We start from the raw sequence: 21187 nt of genomic DNA, 5'->3' as shown, positions 1-21187 counted from the left end.
GGGCTATTTCCCCAGTGCAAAGGTCTTCTCCTTATTTACGTCTTCACCACAGTGCACCACTCTGAAAGCTTTCCCTTCAGCTCACGATGCAAAAATAACATGGTCTGTGAACTGCTGCTGGTGTTTTAAGCTCACTTCAGCTCCTGCAGAAGGGAAAGACACTGTGCCCAAGGTCTGACTGCCTTTGCTTGCTGCTGTTGCCTCCTGCACTCATCTAGGCTCCTTGATGAACCCTGTGCAGCTGAGGACATGAGGTGCTTGGATAACAAAAAGGACAAACCATATTTCTCATAGTCAGAATCTGGAGGCACTGTTTGATCTAGTACCTCTTACTTCTTGCTGTAAATCGTATTACTTTCCATGTAAAATTGTCCCAATCACTTTCTTGTTTTGTGTCTCTTCACAGAGTGATGAGGTTTTAACAGTCATCAAGGCAAAAGCACAGTGGCCTGCCTGGCAACCTCTGAATGTGTAAGTAAGTAGGGAATAGTACATCTCTGTAGCCTTGTGTTCAGTGTTGGCCAATGGACTGCTCTAAACTCATTGTCTCATATAATCATTTGCTCTTGTAAAGAAACAAACTAAAAATATTTTGATAGATGAGTTTTTATTCTTTTTTTGGTTTTGTTTTTTTGCCAACAATTGCTTCTCTTGTTCTTTCCTCTTTAGCATCTCTTAATTTTTTACATGCTTTGGTTCACTAACTGTTACAGGAGAAGGATAATCCTGTGGAGTACGTGCTGTCATTGAACAATGATGTTTTTAAAATGCTTGCTCAAAAATCTATTGTACCATTCTACACGTAGTGGTTTTTAGCATCCTGTGACATGCACTGTGACAAGCACTGTGTCGATACTACAAATGTGCAATCCACCAACAAAAAAGTACTAAAGGACTTTAAAATGCTTATCTGAAACACTCTATGATAGCATCATCATCCTGATGGTAGTATAACCATGGTTGTTTTACCAAGTGAGACAGCTGCTTGCTTCCAAGGATCCTAACCTTGGGCTCTCTGGTACTCAGCAGAAAAGAGGACAAAACCCTTTCAGGATACTCTTGAATTTACTGGTTGTTTTTTGGGGCAGGGGTGTTGGGGGTGGTGGTGTGCTTCCTGCATAACGTATCTGTGCTTGGCCCAAAGTTCATACTAATTATTTAAGCCCAAATGGGTGAGACTTACAAGAAGTGACTAAAGATGACAACCCAGTATAAGGGGCCACTCCATTAGCTGAGAGTCAAATTAAGTCCTTGGGGAAGCAGGGCAGTTAGTCTACTGCAAGATTGCAGGACCAGGTAGTCCTGTTTCCTCTGTAAAAAGTGTAAGGGAAGCAGTTAGTGGAACACTGTCTGGTTTTGTCATCCGTATTTCAGAAAGTATGTGAAAATTTGGAGGTTACTCAGAAAAAGCTGCAAAAGAGTTCAGTTTTTAGAAAACATCTCCTACTGTAAGAGGCTTAGAAACTCTTAAGCAGCTTAGGACTTAAGCTATTCACTTTATCCCCTCCACCCTGAAAAAAAAAGGTTCGGAGGTGAGCACAGCTTAAATAGTGAAAAGATTTTTGATAGCTGATCCTTCTTTAATCTGGAAAAAAAAACACTATGAAATCCCTCATAGTATGGAAGCTAAGGAAATTTGTGACAAGGAAATTCTCACTAAAGGTATGGGAAAAGGCTTTAACAGTGTTACTAACCTTCAGTGCAGCTTACCTGAACATGAGATGGATTTTCCATCACTTCTATGTATTTTAACTCTGAGACAGAGTTGTAGGCTCTGCACAGGAATTGTGGGTTAGTCTTTTTTTGGCTGGTATTATGCATGTGGTCAGTCAAGGTGACAGTAATGGCATTCTTTATTTATGGTCTTATTCCCCTGAAATTTTCAGTATTTGGATTTGGTTGTGGATAGCATTTTTTCCCCCTGCTGCCTTCTTTCTAGTCACTCCAAATTAACACTTTAAAATGGAAACTTTTTTCCACTTCTTTGTTCTACTACAGTGAGGTCTCTGACTCAAACAAGCCATTTATTTTTTCCTTCCAATTTCCGTTACTTTCCTGAAGCAACATTTATGTATGGTGTTTCTGTATCAAAGTGAACAATACTACTAGGAATTGACTGCTCTGGGTGCTTGGACGGCTTTGGCATTGACAGGAGATCAGGTTTGTACTTTGTTCACAGAAAGATGGAGAGAGGATCTCCTGTTCCAGAGTCTCAATCTATCATCTTTCAAATACATTGAATATATGACATAACAAAAATCAAAGCTAATTAAGGTATGTCGCCCCCAGTCATAATAGCTAATTTAATACAGCACTGAGAAACTTCGCAAAAAAGTTGAGAGTGAATGACTTCAGATACTTTCTAGGCATATTCTTTCACAGAGATGCCTGCAAATGCTTCTGCAACATCCTCCAGATGTTCTTCCAGTCAATTCTTACTCTTCCTATATGGTAATTCTCACCTTTCAGTACCATCAAAAGGAATAAATCTTGGTATTTTTGCTTTCAAATGCTGTGCAAGAGTTCCCTTAACAAATGTTCTTTCACTTTACATGTAGTGTTCAATTTTTGGCTTTTTAAAGAATTTTTTATTGTGTTTTGCCATGATATCCTTCTTTTTGATTCCATCTTAAAATATGATCTAAGCTTCAAAAGGAGACAAAATTTTCAATAGCCATTAACTTCTGGTGTTAATTTCCCGTTTGCTGTTACGGATGGTCCTTCTTAGAAATTAGATTAGGGTTGTGCAAGTGTTGGACAATGAATGCTCAGGATAAATATTTGGTCTATTATTATGCATAACACAGCCACCTTACTACTCAATAATTGAATAAAAGTCATGAATAACCCTCTTTGGAATAATCATTAGTTATATATCTAATATATAATATGGTGTGATAGTGGTGTCAGGGTGGCATTACAATGTGTCACAATAAGCACAGCCTAAAAACCTTCCTGAATGTGTTTTACAGCAATTACAATACACATAATACTAATGAGCCAATTTTATGGAGGCCTAAAGCATCAAAAGTTGGCAAATTCAGCCTGCTCACACTTCAAAGTTTATCTCCACATTCCATAGAGTAATTTTTACTGCTAACACTATCCAAGTTGCAGTACCAAGTTAGTTACAGCGATTACACTTAAAATCAGAGAGAGGAGGGGAACAATTACCTCCAAAACTTGTGAGAGGGCTGCCAGAGTATTACTCTATTTGCATGCTGTTGTGGAGAAGCCGGGATGAGGCACCGCGGACACCAGGTTGCCACCCCAGGTGAACACGTTACCCGAGAGTAACAGTTTATGGGGCTGGAGTGCGGTGATATTCACGTAGGTGGTGGCAGACACTGTCACGGAGGGGAGACTTATGGGCTCGGTATTTTCTCGTCGCAGGCACCAGCTCAGTCAGACCCATCCCTTTCAGGGGACACCCACAAGAAGAGAAACCAGATGGGAGAACACGCCGAGGCCCAGCACAGCCCTGGGCACCAGCCCTGCTGCCCATGCAGGGTAACCACCAGCCAGCCAGGACAGGCACTGTGCCTGCCCCTGGGGCTGCCAGTCCCCTCCCGTCTTCCCAAAACAGCAAGGGAGACTGCAGCATCTCCTCCTTTCCTTACAGAGGCTGTAGCAAGGCAAGCTGCTAATTCTTGCCCAGATCCTGAGCAGTTGGTGAGCCCTTGAGTTTCAGCTCTGGTCACCTGTAATAACGTCTGAGAGGATGGTCTTGACTGGGCACCTCTCATGGATTCATCATGGAGTTAAATGGCTTTTCTTCTACTCTGTCAATGCTGGTCACTGAGGCTGTGACTCCTGAGGCCAGTCATACCTCGCTAAGTAATGTTTCAAGCTCTGTATGGACTGAGGGCATGAAGTGTGTAAGTCTGTCTCTAAATCTGACAGTGATGCCAAGAGCCTGGTTCATGACAGTAGAGATAAGAAGGGAAATATCACTGGAAGCTTTTCTTCTGCTTAGGAAGAAGAAAATAGAGACTTCTCAGTGCAGATCCAGTGGGCACAAAATGCCTCCCCAAGGTGAGGTGTTTGGCGTCAGACATGGGTTCAGACACAAGAAATTACAGAATGGTCTGAGACAAGTTGCCAGCCCTGAGCAGGGAAGGATATAATGACACTAAGTAATTTTCTTAAATGCCTTCTGTTAGTTATAATTAAGACAAATACACTTTAACATATTGTCATTTCCCAGTACAATGTGCTGTGGAAACTATATCCTGCCATAGACTTAATGTCTTTTATCATTCCTCTCCTTAGTTCCTCTATATGCCTGGCTTTTGTCACTATTTTTCCTTTTCCCTTTTCTTCCTATCATTCACATTCATTATCCTCCATTCAGTTTCTTATCCAAGGCACCAGCATGCAAAAAACTCTCCTGAGTTGTTGCATGCAGGAGACAGATTAGGGTGATCCTTGTGAACTAGTTTTATGGTTGCCCAACCAAGAGAGCAATATCAGTAGCACAAGAAGGAGTGCCAGATCAAGTAATAAAACATTTTGCTGTTGCTTATGTTTGTATTACCAAGTTGAGTGTCTGAAATTCTCACTTTGAAGTACTTGCACAGAATGCATTCTTCCTTGAGTGTAATGGTATCAGTATACCACATGCCGTCAAAAGAAAGTAGTTTTTCTTATCTTACTTGAATAGACAAGAGCACAGCTCATTGTTCCCTTCCTCTCAGCTCTCTTTCAGACAGAACCAAATTTTACTTCATACCCAGCTGCAAATCACTGGCCTTTGGCAGTATGGCGGATAAAATAGAGCAAATACAGATAGTACAACTGGTATCCAAATCTGCATAGCTGGCACCTGTAAAATAATCAAGCCATGACAGAAGAATTTGGGGATAAAGAAGGCAAGACTTTTAAAGACACTATGCATCAAATTCCACAGGAGCTACTACCTTTAAAAATCTTGCCTTGAAATCCCTTCCCCCAAATGGATGCTTTTTTTTTTTTTTTGGCTGTATTTCTTATGCCTCAAATCCAGACATCTCTACAGTGACATCCCCCTTTTTCATTGAACACACACTTTTATATAAATAAGAGCTTCTCAGGATAATCCACCAGAAGAAAATAAACACAAATCCAATCAATGTCACTCTATAATGTGAGTTACAGAGTCAGCTACAAGAAGAAAAATGGGACTGTTTTGGGAGGTGTGGGGGAGAGTCAGTTGTCGGGCATGGAAGAAGCTGTCAGTTACACATCTTGGCATGAGCTGGGTTGTCTTTAACACGGTGAAATCCAAACACAAGTAGTGTTGTCAGGACACTTGCTGTTTTTACAGCTGCCTGTTTTTTCACGGTCACTATGTCCTCTGTGATTCCTCACCATCAGGGAAAGGCATTATCATACATGTATCTTCCTTTTATATAATAGCATGTTTGTTATGACGGTTGGGGAATAGAAGAAAGCAGATTCTTCAGGTGGATCTCTGATTTTCTGAAATGGCAGGATGTCCAAGCCAAGACACCACATCAGGACAAGGAATACCATTTCACTATACAGTGCTCAGCCCTGTGAAAGAAAGTGTGGAACTGAAAATGGATAGTTGGACAGGAGTCACACATGAACAGACATCTCTTTGGGTAGTTTCTGACATCTTAGAAATATGTCCAGTGTAAATATATGTCTCTTTCTTAATATAGGCAAAGGGAGAAATATTTGACTGGTAATTCGTGTGTCTAATCACCTTTTTGTAGTTCCTGTAAACCAGGATAGCATTCAGCCCTATGCAACACTGTGGAATATAGACTTCCATGCACATAGAGTCAAACAACGATAAATACAAACACAGAGCAGACGTAGGATGGAAATTATTCTCAAGTATGTCATGTATTCCATTATTAGACACCTGGTCCTTTATAAATTATTAAGTACTGCTACAGATAGTGTGTCTTTCAAAGTATTTTCATGTGTTTATGTTGGCTTTTCCTGATACATAAAAAAGAAATATTGATTTAAAAAAAAATAACTGAAAAAGTAGCTTTAATTGTCTGTCCTAAAACCTTTCAGATTCTAAAAAACTGACAAGACAACCTCATTTCCCTGCATAAATTAGCTGCCTATTTCCCATTCCTTTCCTGCCAGAGTTTCAGTCTTCAGCCCTAGCTAGGAGAAAGAATATGTTTGGATAGGGGTCTCCAGCAGTATGACCGTAATTATTACTAAGCAAACCATGTATTTTCTAATTATTAATTTTTTTTTCAGTTTAATTATTTTAGGCTTAGTAGATCAACCTATAGACAATATATTTGAGTGCAAAAGTTCAAGGTATTTTTTTCTAGGACAATAGCATAGTGAGAGTAGCTAACATTAAAAGTTTAGGATTTTCTGAAATATTCACAAGCATTACTTTTCATATTCCTCTCATTTATTTTCTTTTATGCAAAACTACTACTGCTTTCCAACCTTTATACAACCTCAGTCCACTGTTAGTTACAAACGATGCATATCAAAGTGAGAGGCATTTTTCTTTATTATAATTCTGAACTATTTGAAGTTGGAAAATTATCCCCTCCTTCCTTATGTCTCTCCTGTTTCCATTTCATCTTTCCGTGCTGTTTGTGTGAGTAGTCATGGTCCTATGGTTTTCCTCTGCCTCTTGACTGTGTGCAGAGCTTACTCTTTTTCTCATCCATTTAAGCAGCTCTTCCCCATTTATTCAGAGATTACCTGAAAATACTCCACTAAGCACTCAAAAGTGAAGCCTAGCAGAAAAGGAGGCCTATTCCTTTACACTGCAGATGCATAGAATTAGTTAGTCCAAACACTTTATAAGTTTGTATGGTTACCTCATCATCCCTTAAAAATTATCCCATCAATCCCCTTCCATTTCAAGTTTTACATATCTTTGATATCTTTCCTCTGACTACAACGTTATTAGGGCTGTTTTTCCTGGCTTGCAAGGAGGATATCAAAAAAAATGGAACAGGATATTCCCAAGTATCGTTTTCAGCATTGAGATAAATACTATGACTAAACTGGGCAACAAAGTAAACTGTTCCAGAAATCAAACTAAGAGTATTTTATAGAAATGTGATAGGAAACACAGAAATGCTCTGATCCGAAATACATTAGAGCTGATGGATCATACTAGCTGGAGAAAAAAAAAATGCTGACATACTTTTTTTGCATTTCCTTCCTTTGTTCTTGAACAAAAGCTCCTTCAATCTTTGCTTTCTTCCAGAATTCTTCTGTCACATTTTGAGCAAAAAACATTTGTTGTATGTTTTGATCCTGCAGTGATTTTGCTACGATCAATAAGTCTTCGACACAGCATTTGGGAATCAAAAGCCAAGCCACAGATAAGTAGGGAATTCCATCTCTTTGGGGTTTTACACTTCACTTCTTTTTTACTTACAGTTTTTAATTTTTGCTTTTTTTTAGTTCACTGTGATTTTTCTGCTATTCTTGTGCCCACAAAACTTCTCTTCCTTAAAGCAGCCTCCATATTTAGACCATTGAATGATTAATTAAATGTTAGATGGAGAACCACTTAAGCTAGAAATGGAACTCTTTACTGTCTTCTGAAATGTAATAAAATAACTCCCTCTCCTCATCTTACGCTTCATTGTTAAATATCTCAGTTTACTGTGTCTGATATTCTACTCTTTACAACTCACACAGACTTAATGTGGTGCTGTCTCACTGATAAATATCCTTCTGTAAAGCTACCCAAGGTTATGTATACAGCTGCATGCTTGAAAGAAGTCTTCAGCAGTGAAAACAGCTTTAATAACAATTTGTGACTACATTAATGTTACTGATATTATCTAATCAGTTTCATCAGATGGCAGAAAGCTGAAGCATAAATATTAGCCATGTAAAGATGATGTGTTCCTGAACCTCTCTGTTGACCTTCTCACATGTTGCAAGTTTTGCGAGGTTCACGGAGAGGCTAATTTACAAAAGGACATTGGAAGGCATTTAGGCAACCATTTGCTGTAAACACCTAATTCTCAAACTTTCAGTTCCTGAAATGTTTACATGCCTAAATAGCTACTAGCAACATCACTAAATGCATAAAAATACAACCAACTTTCAGCGTTCCTAAAGCTGACTATATTTTCAAAAGGGGGAGAAGACCTCTATTAGGCAACAGATGCCAACTAAACCATATTAACTTCCAAATTTTACTTGTTGCCCTGCCTGTTTTATCAGTAAGAGCCTGACCTTCGGGTGTACCTTTTAAGTTAGCTATACACACATATGGTCAGCAAAATAAAGGGTATCCCCAATATGAATTTGACTCTCCTGGTACTTGGAAGGTCTAGGTTTAATTCTCCTTTCCTCCTGACAGAACTTGAATGGTATCACCTACTTCTGAATGTAAAATTCAAACCAGCAACCTACACAGTGAGAGCCCTTTACTATCACATCTCGTGTTGTTCTAGCTCAAGCCTTGCTATTTTGCATGGAACAATTAAATATTTATTAGCTAGAGAAGGAAAGAAATCACTATGATTTGCCCCTCAAGGAAAGAGAGGAGAGACAGCAGAGTGCTCTGAAGGAGATTAATAGCTAAAATGTTTGGTAAACAGTGAGTTAACCAGCTTTGTAAGCTGGGGAAGGGGAATGTGTGGAATAAATACAGATTGGTTACATGATCTCATTAATCAGAAATCACTCTGTCTTTATTTTGTGGCATTTATGCAATGATGATAGGTTTTTCAGTTTCCTGGCTGCCTTGGAACAGAGACTGTTCCTGGCCAACAAAAATATTTTGTTCCATTTCCAGGTTTTTAGCCTTTTTTTTTTTTTAACACGTTCACATTACTTAAAATAGAATGCATGAATTAGGTAAATTTTGGAAAAGAAAACACTTAGATTTGTCTCCCTTTTTTGACTGATATTTACTGAATTTGACTTAAGAAACAATGTTTCTATTCATCCAGAAATGGATTTTTAAAGTAAATGATAATTTGCTTAGATCTAGTTGAAATCAATTTTCCATTACTTGCTTAATTTCTCTATGCGGGAAAAAGGACAAAATTACATACATTTGCATTACATTCATAATAAATGGAGTAGGTTTTTAGGATTAAGATTTCAGGTAGACATTTCCTTCTGTGTTGTCCTATAAAATAAATATGTTATTTGAGGAATCTTTTTTAGATTTTCTGAAAATCTTTCAGAAATTATCTTTAAAAGGATTTATGTAATTGCTCTTTATACCTATCTGCAGAATTTGAGAATTTGATTTACCTATCCATCTGTGTAAATTATCTATTTCTTTCTAAACTGCCTGTGTGGATAAAATGTATGTGCACATATGCCACAGCTAAAGCTGGTATTACTCCTTCAATAAGAGCTATATTAAAAGATATTTATGGGCTATATCCAAAATCGGTACCTTCTTGTGCTATCTACATTTGGAGTAATTTGTTTTGGAGAGCTTAATGCGCAGACTGGTGGAGGAAAAAGAAACAGATGCACAGAGTAGTTTCATGGCCTCGATCCCTGATCTTACCGGGGGGAAAAAAAAGCGCTTTTTTCTCCTTGTTTACTTGTTGCCTCTACTTTTGGTAAAACCAAGCTAGTTCAACAACCTGCTTATTTGCTTGTATCTTGTTTTAATTTTGACATGGTTCACTGCAGTTAATTATTATAAATGTTAAGGTTAAATAACTAAGCAGTTTATGCCAGCTACATTTTTTAAAGCATTTCAGATAGGGTTGGTATGTGCTGAAATTATGTGTGACAGCAGCACAGGTCTGGGGCAGCTGAGCCAGTCAAACACAAAGAGCAGAGAAGGTGCAGTTGTGCAGCCTTCAGACCAGGTTAGCCCCCAACATGTGTTCATAGTCCCTGGCACACACCCACACTGACACCTGTGCTGCCAAGTCTTGCATCAGCTGCTGCTCGAATGCACCAAAATAAAACCACCTTGTATATATGCCTAGATGCTATAAATGGACCTTAAGTGACCTTTCTAGAAATGCTTTCACTTTCTGCAGGGTATGCTACGCTTTCTGTAGGGATGGAATGTACATGAGTTAAGGAGAACCAAAAGTGTTTGTTTAACTCTTTAGGAAATCCGCATAACCAAAATATGGTCCATTTAGTCGTGTCATTATAAAATTAACCCACCTGTTTGCACAGCCGTTATCCCGGGGATGCTCTGTGCCAGCAAGAGGATGTGCTGCATGTCTCATTAACTTGCTGCCACCACCTGGTTCAGCAGGGACGCACCTCTGCACCAAACCCGAACGGAAATCCTCTCGTACTGTTTTCCTCTGGAGCCAGAGGTTTGTTGTGTGCAGCTCAGAATCCCAATGTCAGAGCCAAATGCTGTTGTCTACTAAATCTATATTAATCAGCATTGAGAGGGGAAGATTCAAATCAATGCACCTTTCAGCTTTGATAACAGAGAGGCTTTAGATAAAAAATAATGAAATGCCCAGAGCCCTAGAGAGCAGAGACGTGACAATGTCTGTAAGTTAATTATGTGAATTAGTCTTCCTAGAGCATCATATTAATGGCTGATAGAATTAATCACAAGTACCACACTAAACTCCTCATAGCATACAAACTAAAATTTATTGAAAAGTACCTACTAATTTTCTTTAATCAACTTCAGTAGAGAAGATGAGGTTTTGAATTTTGCAGTCATCCCCATTCCTCTCCATCCACTTAAAATATTTAATATGAAAAGAAATTATGCCTTTAGTTCTTTTAAAATATTATGTAGTCACGAAAGTTTTTTTTTGTGTCATGCCTAGGTGAGCAAATTCTGAGATTAGTTGCTCACTTTCAGCTTTGTGACTCTTTTCCTATCCCATTAAGAATGCTGAAATTATTTCTTATCCTGCCATGCAATGCACTGTCCATAAATAGCTGATATCAGTATCAGAATGTAATTCATAAAAATTTACATCATAAATGAGTAAATTATTCAGTTGCTTAATTAATCAAGTCCTCAGACTACCCATCTGAGAATTAAAAAAAGAACACTCACCCTTGTATTTGGGTTTAACTGGCATTCCGACTGGCAAAATACAGACTGAACTGCAATTAACCAGCTGTAATGGGCATAGTTTAAATTTTGTTGTTTCTTCCAAAGTGATAAGAATAGCTCATATCATAATCCTTTAATCATCTATCCACTGTATATCATTAACATTTGATTATACAAATTGCTTATAAACACTGTTTCACCTAATGATTCGAAAAATAACTCATGCATGTGTAATTTCACCGAGTGTGACTAAGAGTCTGCAGAGGGTCATATAGAAATATGGAAGCTTATTATTTATTGCTACTTCTTATATTCCTTAGAATGCTCATTTTTCTTGCATCCTTGTTAGACATTTCCCCCTAATTGGTTGAATGCTACATTTATCTTCCACTTCCTCTGTACTTTTAAGAAAGAAAGGTTCAGATATTTTCTTGCCTTAGAAGTGTATATATCCTTCCATAGCTGCATTTAACCCATTGAACACTTTGTGACATACATTACCTTTAAGTTTATTTTCATAGAGAAAAGTGAGTGTAGTTGTCTCTGTTACTATAACAGAAAAGGTGAAAAGGTGAGGAAAAGGTGAAGGCATATGAAGGGCTGGCACATTATTTTAATTAAAATAAAATAATGTAGGTCACATGGGCAACTCTTTGTTATACTGTGGGTGTAACCTGGTGACTTCAGAGTGTTTGTGATACAGCGGAACTTTGGTGGCTCTGGGTTTAGGATGCCAGGGAGTAAAAGGTGCACACAGAGAAGCTCAGAGTCCTGTTCTAAAAAAAAAGATGCTATTTTGGACACCAATAATGTTTTGATGTTACAACAGCTTTTTGAAAGACATTTTCCTTCCTTTAATACAGTAGAACTGTGAATAGTATGGCCCTTGCAGAACATATTACATATTGAATCATTATATAGCATACATTATAAAATTAATATCAGTACTACTGCAGAAGCAGCATAACAGTACTGTAAGGCTCCACAGAGACACGATCTTTACTCACTTCAATTTTAGATTATTTTCTTAAAAGAAAAATCAATTAATACCTATACTGCAGATAAATTCTTCTGTCAGCGTGCATGGCAATGTCATTAATGTTAGCTGATTTACTCCAAAGCTAAGCTACAAATAATTTCTTTGGTGTGTAACTATTAATTAAGTATGTGGGACAATTTCATGCATTTGACCTTCCTCATGTGAGTAGTTATGTAAATATGATTTGTGAGAGTACAGTAAAGTGGATAGCACGAACAGTTCAGAAAGAATAACTGATTACAAATGAAGCTTAAATAGCTTTCATACTAAGACAGTGTCAGATTGTTACCTGAAGCAAACCTTAATGACCATTTTAGGGTTTCTTAGGAGGAAAAATAGTTTGTGGTGTTAACTGCAGCTAATAGTTTACAATAAGAACAGATCTTTGACTAGAGTAGTGTGAACATTACTTGGCTAACACATGGTTGGGAAGTCAGCCACAAAAACCAAACTAGTCGTTGCCATTGTAACAGCAACATTACGGTACCCGTAGTGCACTGAATTCACAATAACATGACTTTCAATCAGTAACAGCTGCATCCACGAAAATAAAACTTCCAGCAAAGGAACAATTAAGTTTGTACAAGCCTCTCTCACTGATAACAAGTCATCATGAACAACTGAACATTAAAGGATATAAAATTGCTAGTAGCTAAAGCAGGAAGGATTGAAACAAGGAATAGGCTGATGAAATGTCTGAGTTACAAATGTTTTCTCAGTGACTTGCCATTGTAATGAAGTGGGATGAATGAAATGTGGTTAGATTTGACATTTAACTGGATTTATGTTATCCTGAAAGAAAATAGGTGAGGTTTTTTGCTGAAGAATTATGATGTGCTCCTCTCTTGAAAGATAAGTTGATTTAAATTTTGAGATGCTTTAAAGTATTTTTTAATTCCCTAAGTGGCTCTCTTCAAGTACAGATATGCTTTTATAAGAACAAAAGTTATAATGTTGTATTGTATGGCCCATATTTTGCCTTAAATAGGGGCTCTGAGAGTATTTTTAAAAGATTTTGTATGAGGTTTGTCTTGTCTAAACCCAAAACCCTACTTTAGTTCTATGGTGAAAGCATTATATACTCTATAGTGTATGTATTTATAACCATGAACAGTCTTCATAATGAATAGCTACCTAAGCTATCTACATCTGTGAGAAATATGCTGCAACAGGAGCAGATCTGTAGTGAAGCAGTGCTGAGGACGTGACTCATTCTGGGGATGGGAGGTTGCTTTGGGTGGCAGCCGCACTAATTGCATAGAGCACGGCTGCCTGTCGGCAGCGGGAGTGCAGGAAAAAAGCTCCAGGCTAGATTGATCGGAAAGAAATCAGGTCTGCACTCAAGATTCCTCCAGGATATGAACCAAAGCACAAAGGAAAATTCACCACAGAAGTGCACCTCTGATTTCGACTAACGCATACTATACTTGTCCCTCTGTGCTCATACGGGATGCTGCGCGGTGTCATTACACACATTACAATTCATTGCTGGCACAGAATAGTAGAAAGTGATTTCAGAATTTGTCTGAACAGAGGAAAACAGCATGCTCAATCATTTTCTTGTCTGAGTGGATTTGACCAATGGTTTCATTTTTTTAAACAAGTGCAAAATGTGGGAAACGTTATGTATCAATTATAGTTCACTTTGTACAATACTGATTATAATACCTTGTTTTCAAATGGTTTAACTTTACATGTTAAATATTCAGATTGAAATTTTCATACCAAGTTAGAGGAAAATACAATGTTTTACTTATGCTTAAAAATGTTATAATAGCCGTTTATCTATGAAGGTCTTTTATTGCCATGCTTTGGAAAAATGACTTGATTATCAATGACTTGAAAAACTCATCCACATCTGACCAAGTTTAATGAATGTACAGAGATCTCAGCATACCTACGATCACTTATTAACATCTGGTAGCTCATTATTTCTTCAGAAACTGACCGTATTTGAGATGCCTTGTAAAGCATAAATGGATGAACAAAATTTTTGTGAAAGCTTCCACTATGGAAGCCAGTAAAATGCAGTGATAACAGAATCAGAATGCAGAGCTCTGACTGATGGGGGAAACAGTTTCAAATTGAAGCCCTTTGGATTGCAAAACAATCCGTAATAGTTAAAAGTGAGATATTTTGATGAAAGTGCAGGAAGAAGTGGAAGAAAGCAGCACATAGGAATTGGCATTTGCACACTACGTCATGGCCAACAGTATTACTCTTGCAAGAAGTAATCAGGACCTGAGTTTATATAACACATAGACAGATGTAAATGTGAAACGCTCACTCTCCAGTGATTCCACACTAAATGATATTTTCCTTACCTTAATTACAAGTAAAAACTAAGGAATGGCCAAATTTCAACCTATTTTCTTAGAAACTAACTTCTTTAAAGTAAAAACTTTCATGGGAAATATAACAAAGGCAAAAAGAAGCCAGTTCTCAGAGGAAAAAGACTTTATCTGTAGAAGAAATGCCAGCAAGTCAGTTAAAGTAAGTATCTTGTTCGGGTTTATGTACTCAATTTTTTGGATGAGATTTCCTGCTATAGACCTCTATGGAAAAAAATGCTTTCTTGCAGAGTATTTGTTATGCGGTGATGATGAAAATACTTTGTCTTTAAAAACTCAGGTTTCATGGTCAACTGCTCACAAGGGAACAGGAGCGTAATTTTAATACTATTTCTGGCTTTGGACTTTTAAAATATCTAGTTAGTCATAAGCTGCAGTAGTAACAGTAATTTCTTGCAGAATTCTCTAGGCCTTCTATGGTATCTACTACTGCAAAGAGATATAGTCATTAAAAAAAATAAAAATACCATGTTCTGGTAGCTCTGTGCTTTTTAAGTGTAATCTTTTACCTGCGTGGATGTACTACTTGAGCCTTGTAGTTAAAAGTCATATTAGCTTAAGTAGTTTGATGACATGCATCCCAGGAATAGAACATGATGACAGCCTGCAAAGATTTCTGTTGCTTCCTGCCACCCCCAAATATAGTATTCTATAAAGTATATAATTTTATTCTTGCATGACAACATTTTATTTCAATAGTGCCACTACGGCATGTGTGTCTTTACTTTTTATTTCTGTAAATCTCTGGAGGGTTTCTTTCCCCCCACTTTTTTCTCCCGCTGTCACATTGTGCTGTCTATCCTAAAACAGGGTAGGAGCCAATATCTGTCAATCCAGATGTAAATGAAGTTTCCTTCCACAAAATGACAGCATAGTACTAGGAAACATTTTCAAAGTTTGGATATTTTGTATACAAAATGAGAGGAATGAGAAGGCCAGAGTTGTTTGTTTCTATGGCAACATGATGGTACGTCTAGCCCAGCTATTTTCTCCTTTTATGAATTTATAGATAGCTGGGATTAATCCAGTGAAGTTTAATATTGTCAAAAATTGAAGAATTCTATCCCTGGTCCAATCAGAAATAGTAATGCATAAAAGACAATCTGATGAATGAAAAAATATGTAGAGAAAAAGTCAGTTGTGATTTTTGATAACATGAAGGCAAATAATTAAATCTCTCTGGAACTGCAAAACAATTCTGAGTGCTCCAGCTTTGTATTTGGCTAATGGTTAAACTGTATTTTAGGTCTGAAAACTTCCTGTGGTATACCCTTCCTTTCCATGGTATACCATTCCTCCACACTGTTGATGTGCCGTCTTAAGGACCACCATTTTCCCCAAACCATGAGGTGATCCCTGCCTGTATGACTTGAAGTACTTTGGAAGTTCCACAGAAGTGTCAGTAAACTCCTGACAGCTGCATGCAGGAGTAATTTATGTTGAAAGAGCAGTTTATGCATCAGCAGAGCTAATCAAAACACTTTTGTTAAAAGGCTTTGATTTCAAAATTAAAGCTTTCACACAAGAACTAGATCTAAATGGTAAATTTATGGTTTCACATTGAAAACGGAAAATCTTCCTAGTGTTTTTAGGGATTTTTACTATAAGTTCTAAATTTTATCCAAAAAGCAGAAATATTTGTTTCACCAAATCCAAAAGAACTACTTGAAGTAAATCTCAGACAAAACATGTTTTTAAAATCCATATAAAATAATTGGCTTTTTTACCAGTTTTTATAATTCATCTAAATTTGAAATCGGTGTGATTGAGCTCAAAAGTGCATGTATATATTTGGATAATTAATATAAGATAAAATCTTTAATCATATGACTTTCCATTTTGTCAATAATTTAGGAACTTAACAGGAATGAGTAAACCCAACACCATACACTGTCCTTGCAACTTGGTACTCTATTTTAATGGCTCTACAGAGCTCCATGTAAATGGGAAAATAACATAGTCTCTTATTTTTCACAGGAAACAAAACTAAATAATGCTGGGTTGTATACTAGCAGCACAAGGCCAAAAATCTGTACCTCTCCTAGCATAAAGTCACATGTTATTGTGAAGTACCACGTTTCCCTGAGTTTTTGCATTTATAGTTATATACATTTATTAAGTATTCACTAAAAATGCCTAATCACAAAACTACATCATGTTTATAAAAAGAATTAATGTCTTAAGTGTTATGTGTGTTATTGAGACTTAGGGAAACTTCATTGTTTGACAGATGGTCTGACACCCACACTAAGAAACTCATAATTCAGTCTCAAAAAAGTAAGGAAGAACATATGTGTTTGTTGGAAAAGAAAAAAAAATTTGTATCGAACATTTTTTTTTTGTCAGAGCAAGCACATATGGCAGTTCCATTTTCTATCACTTACCATTTACTTTCTATTTAAAATGCAAATGTCACTAGGCAAGTTAAAAAGTTGGGTATTACAACACAGAAAAGATATAACTAAGAACAATCACTGCAAGGACGTTATACTAATTGTTCATGGAAATTAATGGCCATCCAATTAAATCAAACTTACTCATCCCATTCTGTCCTTCCTTTTGTTTTCTTTACATGTTCCTCCCATTGGTAGTTACTGTTTTATGGTTATTTCCGAACCATCTGTTGCCTTTTCTTAAGCCAAAATAATTTCCCTTTATAATTTTGTGAGTAATCATGTATGAATTATTTTCACGCAACTTTATGTCTACTTACTAATCCTAACTCCTCATTCTTGTGTAAATACTCACTGAGTAACTGGAACAACTTGCCACTTAAATTTCTAGTGAATGGAAATCTATATGCAAAATTTCAAACTTCCAATTGTTATCTCTTTGCATTGTTATGAATGTAATGATAATTAACCATTAACTCTAATTCATATCTCCAGACACCAAAAGGCATATGTAGGTTGGATGGATACAGAAGCTGAATCAAATGGAATGTGTGTTGTATTAATAAAGGTGGTGAGACGCTGGACATCTTCAGAGATTACACTGGGGAAATGTAAAATGCAGTTCCAAGCTTTTGACATTTGCAAAATAAATGGTTTTGAAATGCATGATAATCCTATTTTAAAATCTTTGAAATTAATTTGGAGCAGTAGCTGCATTTCGTAGATATTCCATTACATAGCCTCATAGTGTTTTTTGTTAAAAGGAGATTAAAAGGAGATATTTGCTGTAATCTAATATTCAGAGTAAACTAAATTGATAGCAAAGTTCATTGCCAAAACAGTCTCATAAGTAAGTCTATGCTGTTTATCTGATATTGTTAACGGGAGAGGAAAGCATCAGAAGCCTGGCCGTGATGGTTCTTACGCTGTTTGAACAACTGATCTCTCATCACTGTTTCTCAGGACAAACAGGGCATGGTCAGGGCTTTGTAGATAAGCCAGGTGAAAAGGAGGTACAAAGCAACAGTGTTCTTCAACAGCCCACAGCATTTCCTTTTAAATATAGCTGTAATTACTCTGGGTAGACAAGTTGTAGCCCCAAAGCTCCTAGGAAGTGAAGAAGACAGAAGTTTTCTGAATTCATACAAGGTAGAGAGCCCTTTGGCTTTGTAGTCAGCCTGGCCTAGATAAAACGCAGCAATGCCATATATTGCAAAAGGCTTCCTGAATCATGGTTTAATTGTAAATGCACAGTAAATGATTGAAAAAGTGACAGAAAGATATGCTAAAGAAGAGCAAATGTTGACACCATTGGGATGACCACACCTAACTGGTTTGTGACAACCTGCAGAGAACACACACAAAAATCAGCAGTTTTCAGAAACTGCAGTCCTAGCTTGAGATATCTGGGAATTTTTTTCAGTGAGGAAAGCTTGTTCACATTTGTTAATCACATCATTAAAGTATATCCATTCTGAGGTATTAAATCAAATAACTGGTGTATTAATGAATAATGTATCACCATTACCTAAAGTAGCATGCCAGGTACATTTAGATGACAATATAAAAACAGCTGAAAGATGTGCTGCACAAAGTCCCTTTCTTTTGTAATGCTTTGTAAAAATACTCAGATTAATTTTGGAACAGCTTTTATTCTGATTAGTGGTCTTAATGTCAGTGGTAATGACATAAGCCCTTATTTGTGTATGCAGTTACATATCCATCCCTTTTAGCTGGTTATAGGCAATATTCTAATTTTAAGAGCTTACACACAACCAAGTAAGAGGTTGTTATGCAGGCCTTTTTGTAGTCCAAAAAGTAAATGAATAAGAATTTTTTGCAGCCAGACCCTTACTGTCACCTCCTCTGATTTGGTGCAGAGAGACAATAACAGCTTGGCATTAAAGTGCTTTTCAACTTTTTATATGGATGTCAGTCAAATTTCATTGACTCGGTGTTCTTTTTATTCTATAGTCATCTTTTCTTTGGCTCTTTTGGGACATGCACATGTTTAAATTATTCATTAGGTTAAGTGCTTACCTGTCCTGCATTTAAGCAGAACTTAAGAAAGATTCTTCCCCGCCTTCTGTGCAACTCTGAAATTCTGTTTTTTATGTTGAGGTGTTGATATCTGCGCATAAAACTTTGTTGTCCATGTAATGGTCCTGATTCTTCTGCATCACTTCATAAATGGTTTTCTTATAAATGTGCCATCTAAATATGCCATCTGATTTGTTCTGTTAGTTGCAAACTTCTAGGAGAGTAGTATTTTCTATTCAATTTTAGATCATTATTGTCTTCTTTTCTTTGAAGCTAGTGCACTTCTCAGGATGTTATGATTTTGAAGTTTAGTCAATAAAACAGATGTTGTTTAGGTGCTGCTGGTAGGCAGGAGGTGCAGACTTGGAACTTCAAGGGTGTAAAATGTGTTTCCATGCTCATAATGTTATTTGTATCAATAGCAAAAAGTTCTAAAGATTAATAAATAGATTGTTCATCCTGGGAAGTGTATATGTGATGTAGTGTAAGCCTCTGAAAAAGAAGGATGTTGCTTTTGCTGACTAGAGGTATAATATGCAATTCATTTACTATTTCCCTAAAATATACCGTTTTCATGATCTCTGTAATCAGCTAAACTCTCAGCTTAAAAACGAAAAGCGTTTTCACATCATCAGCACCACCTAGAACTGACACTAAACCATTGGTAATGTGGCCCACAGCACTCTCTACCTACCTCCCCCGACGGTTATCAGGCTTGGAGTGGTTTCTCTTGTGTTTACACTTTTTTCTTCCTATCTGAAAAGCTACTATGTTATCCTTAGCAAAGGAGAGATAAGGTCCTGGTATACTCAAATGACTGTAGTATCCAGACTCTTATAATAGGCTTAGGACAATTATACCTTAATACAGCTCTATGAAGAAACCTGGAGAGGCTTAAGGTATTTCAAACTATCATACACTCCATGCAGTTACTAAATCCATGAACTGAATCAGATTTTTCCCCCCAGAATAAAATATATAAGACTACCTGAATTAGAATTTTAAACAGCTATCATAACAATTAGTGTTTTATGCTCTCCTGTTCTCTCTAATATGTCCACTTAATCACAACATTACTTTTTTACCCACAACCAAAGTCAGAACTTGGATAACTGTGAAGCACGGCACAAATTCAATATTTCCCAGAGATGTTTCAGGCTGTTGGCTTTTCCTCCACTGCTGCATAACAAGTGTCTAATACATTGTTTTAATTTATTTGAAAAAATTTATTTGCATTTGTGCTGCCACATCTAGAATCACTTCTAACAGCCAACCTGGTGAGTTTAACAGCTAGCAAGAGATCCTCTGCACCACACTGCACTTTGCAGTGGAAATATGCATGCTCTTCATGTTCAGATCTGCCCTTTTATAACAGGCTTTTCTGTTGCTGGAAGATTCTTTACGCGTGGTGAGGCAAATGGCTTTCTTATCCAAATATAGAACACATAGCATCTGGTAGTAAAAAAATCACATTGATTCTAATGGTACAAACTCAACCCTATCAAGGGTCTTATTTGTTGAGCTAGTTAGTATCATAGAGACAAAGAATACACACTTAGGCTGCCTTTTTCTATGCCTTTTAGGTATATACTAATCAAATATTAAATCAAAGGTAACATCCAAGTTTTATTCTGCAAAATATTATTTTCACTATTTCTATCCAGTAACTCTCCACAACCACCTTCCTTATTTATGCTCTGTTACTTTTGTGGCGATATCAGTAGACCACAACAGTATTGATTCATACTCAACAATATATCTGCAGCAAGTTGAGGTTTTTGTTGGTTTGTCAAAGGCTTTCTTAACCCGCCCCAACCCCAGCAGGCAGAGCAGCTAGATTGTCACTTAGGGAAAAAAACTTGTAAAGCAAAATCATATTTGTACTCTTTTAACCTTAAAAAAAAAAAAAAGCCACACAAAAAACCACAAACAAACCCCAAAACCCCAGAAATCTAACCAAGAAAAACAGGGGGAAAAAAGAGCATTTTCTTATGCTGCTCAGTATATGGCATCCCTATAGCTGGAGATCTAAATCATGCTAACAAAAACAAGTGTATGTGCATTGTGTACATGTCTGAACAGGAGTGGAGGAAGGAAGGGAACACTGGTTCCATTCATCCTCTATTAATCTTTACATTTCTGTGTTAAAGAGTTATGGGATAAGATACAGTATAATGGCCATGAACCTACCTCTTGGTCTTAAAGAAGGAACAGAAGACAGGTAATTTTTGTGAAGTGCTCTGAGACTGGAAATCTACGGGAGGTCTAGGTTTACCGATAAAATGTAACACATGCAAAGGCTTGTGGGCAAAGAGTATCTCCTACTGAAGCATGCCTTTACACAGTTTCAATATTGATATAATTTAAATACACAATTAATTGTGAT

At 37.0% G+C, this 21187-nt stretch overlaps 1 protein-coding gene across 1 annotated transcript in view; it reads left to right on the top strand.

The window, feature by feature from the left end:
* The window catches only part of SPON1 (spondin 1), a 205465-nt gene that overhangs the window by 169770 nt on the left and 14508 nt on the right, over positions 1 to 21187 (top strand). The window contains exon 7 of the mRNA XM_064452786.1: positions 407 to 471. Within this exon, the coding sequence (XP_064308856.1) occupies positions 407 to 471 (65 nt within the window). The remainder of the gene's footprint in view (positions 1 to 406; positions 472 to 21187) is intronic.

The sequence above is a fragment of the Phalacrocorax carbo genome, chromosome 5, assembly GCF_963921805.1.
Source record: "Phalacrocorax carbo chromosome 5, bPhaCar2.1, whole genome shotgun sequence".
Taxonomy (NCBI): Eukaryota; Metazoa; Chordata; class Aves; order Suliformes; family Phalacrocoracidae; genus Phalacrocorax; species Phalacrocorax carbo.
This window is presented reverse-complemented; position numbering and strand designations above follow the sequence as displayed.